Source organism: Gymnoscopelus braueri (genome assembly GCF_963280865.1).
Source record: "Gymnoscopelus braueri genome assembly, chromosome: 12".
Taxonomy (NCBI): Eukaryota; Metazoa; Chordata; class Actinopteri; order Myctophiformes; family Myctophidae; genus Gymnoscopelus; species Gymnoscopelus braueri.
In genome coordinates, this window is record NC_137614.1 from 52,075,162 (window position 1) to 52,080,783 (window position 5,622).

General features: G+C 39.4%; 1 protein-coding gene across 1 annotated transcript; it reads left to right on the forward strand.

Moving 5' to 3' along the window:
- Positions 1–2,431: 2,431 nt before the first annotated feature.
- Positions 2,432–5,003, forward strand: srxn1 (sulfiredoxin 1 homolog). Its single transcript, XM_080444911.1, has 3 exons — positions 2,432–2,722; positions 3,576–3,644; positions 4,770–5,003. The coding sequence occupies exons 1-3, from the start codon at positions 2,660–2,662 to the stop codon at positions 4,980–4,982; spliced, it is 345 nt and encodes a 114-aa protein (XP_080301037.1). The 5' UTR covers positions 2,432–2,659; the 3' UTR covers positions 4,983–5,003.
- Positions 5,004–5,622: the final 619 nt, after the last annotated feature.

Sequence of the window (5,622 nt, forward strand, 5' to 3'; positions counted from 1 at the left end):
AACACAAACACACCGAGACGACGCTCTTTGAACGAGGGACGCATAATCATCATGTTAGCACTCAACAATACAAAATGTTCACCTCATTAAAATTATTGTCTGCGAAAAGGATTCCGAGGATTCGTATCGATTCTTTTCAACCGCCTGACTAATTGCTTAGATGAATTTTAATGAGGCACACAGCTTGGCCCGTGATATGAATAGGTTACGGCTACAGCGCAACCGGCTGTTTATATTATAGCAACAATAGGCTCATGTTTTATTCTACACTCACTAAAATATGCCACGTAATGCTCAATACGGAAAATATTCACGACTTCACTGACCTGTGTGCGTGTCAGGTGTTAATTTCATTGACTTAAAACTATGACGATTTTTCGTTTTCGTCGCCAGCCTTTTTTCACTGACGAAAACTAAAAACTAGATAAAAACCTAAGCTATAATGACAAAAACTATGACTAAATATATTGACAATTTTGTCAACAAATTAAAAACTAGACTAGAATGTTAGGGAGGGACTAGAGCTCACAACATGTCGCGTGCGTTTGTGAGCTTGTAGATCTCCTATTTTCACTAGTTTGGAGACATTACATTTCTCTTGTGGGTCTCGAGCTAAAAGGTTTGGGAACCCCCTGTAATAGACATATGGTGCATGTTGGCTGACTGGAAAGACTCTGCTACACTAAACAGACAGACAACTGTAAAGATAGTATGAAAGCATCCAATGTCTTGCCAATATGTGGCCTTAGATCAAGACTATCATTGATGCATTTTTTATCGATTCTGACATTTGCATATCTATGATAGTCTTGGTCTTTACCCCCCAGTTGTCTCTGGACATCCGCCCGTAAAGTCTGTATTTTTCAGAACAAAACATGTACAAATGCAAAATATATGGTGCTTACCGGTAGCGCCGGATGTTAACTCGTACAAGGAGGACACTTGAGCTTTGGAACGCCATATACCTAGACAGTTATGAAAGGGGAAAAGGACTTAATTTTGTCATTGTAATTATAGTATATAGCCTTGGATGACAGATGGATAATGAACGTCTACATGCTCTAATGGCTCTGCCTTCGATGTGCGGTCCAGGCTACTAGAAGTGAGGGCCGCGTAGCCGCCCGAACTTCTGGGTGTACAAAAAAATCAACGACAAACATTCATAATCTACTTTATCATAGTTATAGGTAGGTAGCACTGTGTATATAGGACCTATGTACTGACAAATCAACAATAAACGTCATAAAAACCTTTATCATAGAGTTATAGGTAGGTAGCACCGTGTATATATATATGTATATGTATAGGGCCTATGTGCTAACAAATCAATCAACAATCAACAATAATATAATAATCTACTTCATCACATTCTTCTTCAGTCTGTTTAGTGAGGCTGGCTCTACAACAGCAGAGGCGGGACTGATGGACAGCACGGTGGGCCAATGAGAAGCTCCCTGTTCCGTCACGGCCCGCGTTGCCATGTCCACTTATTATAAGCGACTTTGGGCTCATTTTTCTGTTTGATTGGTTGAATACTTTATTTAGAAGTTTGCAGAAAAAAAAGTACAAGAAAAGTACAGTTTAAATACAAGGTCAACTAAATAGGATTAAAAAGCCCATGAAAGCCTAATGGCTTGTTTCAAATGGGGTACATGTACTCAATTCATAGTGACATTAAATGACACTAAATGTGTCAAACCCCCCCCTACCCCCCCCCCCCCTCCTTCATTTTCCTCTTTTGTATATATTTATTTCTCTCTTCATACCAGTAACCTGAAAGCTGATTGTATGACATTCTGTATAGTAGTGTGTATATCTGTCTGCCTCTTATATTTCATCATGATTTGTGTGCATGGGGTTCTCATCTTAAACAAGCGTAATGCTTAATGAGGGTTTCCAGTTTAGTAGACCTTGTATTGTGAATTTGTACTTCCATGTACTGTTATGTACTGTCATGTACTATTCTCATGTCTTTCTAAATAAACTACATCAATCAATCAATCATATACACTACTATGCAGAACATTATATATATAAACAGTTTACAAATTGAAAAATAAGAAAAACAAAAATATGTACAAAAAAGGTTCTAGAAAAAAAAAGGGGGGGGGGTTCGGTCACTTGTAAATATTGAGGTTGCATTTTTTGGGGGCTTGTTTCTAAAGTGTAGTTGTTTATTAGGCTTGTTTCTAAAGTGTAGCTGTTTATTTGGGCTTGTTTCCTAATGTTTCCTAGTGTTGTTTAAACCAGACCCCCAAATTAATATGTATTTGGTGCCAATTAAGGACCCCCATATACAACATTTGTGTTGTTATGTATATATTTGTGCTCGTCTTTTGGGCTTGTTTTCATAGAACTGGCTGCTTATTTCTCTCGCAGAATCTGGCAACACTGTTACATATCACTGTTTACTTCCTGGTCGCCCGGTGAACTACAACCACAGCTCTATATATACTCTATAACTATAATAAACATATAGTTTGAGAAGATAAACAAAAAACAACAAAACAAGACAAAGTGTTCAAATGTTTGCTTTACGTCACGGTGCCTTAACCCTTAAAGCCCTGCCGCTTTACCTCCACACACACACACACACACACACACACACACACACACACACACACACACATGTGTAAGAAGTACTAGTGAACACTCACTCATGGAGGAGAACAGGTCCATCCACAGCGCCACGGTGCAGGAGGTCCACAACGTTCCCATTCAGGTAAAAAGCTGTCCCTGATACATAACTGTCATATTATATGACAGTCATGGATGATCTTCAAAATAGTGTTTTTTTAGAATACACATACACGTTAGAAACCGGAACACAACTAACTCATCAGGCGGGCTGAACCAATACACAACAGAACCTGTTGCGCCCGAGAGCCAATACGAACACATTATACTCAGCAGCACACACACACAATAGGCTGGCAGCAACACAGATGCTGGGGATAGGCTGGCATTTGTTCCCGCATTACAATATTTCTAATATAAAGTGCTTACCTCATGGCCACGGATGTTGCAATTATGTACGGGCCCTCATAAGTACCCGTATCTTCCATATTGTTCAATAAAAAGCGATTTTAATCCGATTGGTGGCCATTTTCTCCATATTTCCTCACAACGTGACCCTATCGGTTGGGAGGTGTATTGCACTCTGATACATTATGAGAAAATGGCCACCAATCGGATTAAAATGCTTTTTATTGAACAATACGGAAGATACGGGTACATCTGAGGGCCCGTACAGAATTGTAACATCCGTGGCCATACGGTCAGCACTTTATATTTGACAACTGAACTTTTATGTAGATGTACGTACTAAAAAGGGAGAAAGTGCAAACACTATTTTGAAGATCATCCAAGACGGTCATGACAGATAACCTTCGTGATCCAATTAAGGCTAGTAAAAACCTAGATGAATTGAATACACAGGACCACAATGGAATAACGCCCTGGGGGCTTTTTGTGTTATCCTTTTAGCACCATTGTATAATCGTACCACTATCCTACCACTATACTATTTGCAAACTGTTGATAAAGTTAAGTAATCACTATTCAATCAATCAAAGGTCCTCATCAGACCCATTCCTTCCGTTCTGGACGAGAACAAAGTCCACAGTCTGATGGAGACCCTACAGGTAAGAATGGATTGAAACACACACTGTTTACTCAAGTAGAAATAGACAAACTGTTTGCCCCGTTTGGAACCTCTCCTCCGCTATACTATACAGCTCCGAGATGAGGTCCCACTGTAGCGGGTACGGGCAGAGGTAGAGTCCGTCCAAACGTAGTGTGTGGATCACCTTTTGATCACCTTTTGATCACCTTTTTCACCACATCGTATGTTTGAGGCTTTTCCGGAAAGTAAACTTTTACGGATGGGGTTGAAAAACTACAGTATGTATCTTATACCAGCGGTTCTCAAAACGTTTTCATGTCAAGGACCTCCATATATGATATATAGGTAATTGGCTGCAGACAGACCCCCATCTCAAAGTTATTTTGTGCTAGCGTAACGCCCGGGATTCGAACCCGGGATTCGAACCCGGGTCTCCCACGTGGAGAGGCAACATCTTAACCGCTAAACCAAAGGGATATCTCTATCCCTCGGGGGAGATATCAGACTTTCACGCCATCAGGCTGAGGTAGTGAACCACTCCGTTACACCAGGGACCTCAGACCATGCAGGGAAATCTAAATATCATTTACTGCAGTTATAAACATGTAACCGGCTACAGTAACAGCAGTGGTGGAAAGTAACTAAGTACATTTACTTAAGTACTGTACTCAAGTACAATTTTGAGGTATTTGTACTTCACTTGAGTATTTCCAGTTTCCAATACTTTTACTTCTACTCCACTACATATTAGAGGCAAATATTGTACTTTTACTCCACTACAATTATTTGAAAACTTTAGTTACTTTTCAGATATGAATTAGGATATTATGAAACATACATTAACCACTTTAGCTCTATTTTATACATAGAAAATAGCCGATCTACAAGCTCACAACGCGTCGCATCGCGACGCGTTGTGAGCTTGTAGATCTTCAAACATTTTAATACTTTTACTTTTGGTACTTTAAGTACATTTTCATGCCAATACTTTTGTACTTTTACTCAAGTAATTTTTTAATTCTCTACTTTTACTTGTAACAGAGTATTTCTATAATGCAGTATTGATACTTTTACTTAAGTAAAGCATTTGAGTACTTTTTCCACCCCTGAGTAACAGTATCATTGTTTCGGCGTGTTCCTCCAGGAGGAGACGACAGACATCGACACCGTTCCTCCCATCGACGTGCTGTGGATCAAAGGTCGAGAAGGAGGAGATTACTTCTACTCGTTTGGAGGTTGTCACCGCTTCGCCGCTCATCAGAGACTCAACAGGAGCACGATACCAGCCAAGCTCATCAGGTCAAACATCTCCGACCTCAAGGTGTACCTGGGAGCCTCCACTCCTGATCTGCTGTGATGAGGAAGCAGAGATACTTCACTTTGACACTCGGACTCAAGCCACACTTAAGCCATTATAAGACCGGGAACGCATCTGTGTGTCGTTTTAAGATTTCTTTGGTTATTAATGAGTGCCGCGCTATGAGCTTGTAGATCTGCAATTTTTTTATTTATTTTTAATGTGAAAATATGTGCGGAAAAATACAATTTTGGGGGTCCTTGACATGAAAAAAGTCTGAGAACCACTGATATTATAGCAACATAAGTTATTTTTTATATATAAAAACTGTTAGGATTTAGAAGACAGAATCCCCCAGAAGCAAAGATTTGAGTTAAAAATGTTTGCTTAAAAATATATTATATTCAAAGATTTTCACACATTTTCACAATTTAAAAACAAATAGCAGATCTACAAGTACATAGGTGCCGTGCTATGAGCTTGTAGATCTGCTATTTTTGAATCGCGAAAGTATAAAATAATGGTTAAAGGAGCACTTACCCTGCTTTTGTTCCCCTCTACACCAAATCTCTTGACCAAAAATAGCCGATCCACAAGCTTACAATACGTCGCCATGTCTGCTTATTATAAGCGACTTGATTTTCTAAAGTCACTTCTAAATATTGGTGGTTAATGAGTGCCAGTGTAAATGGTTATAGTC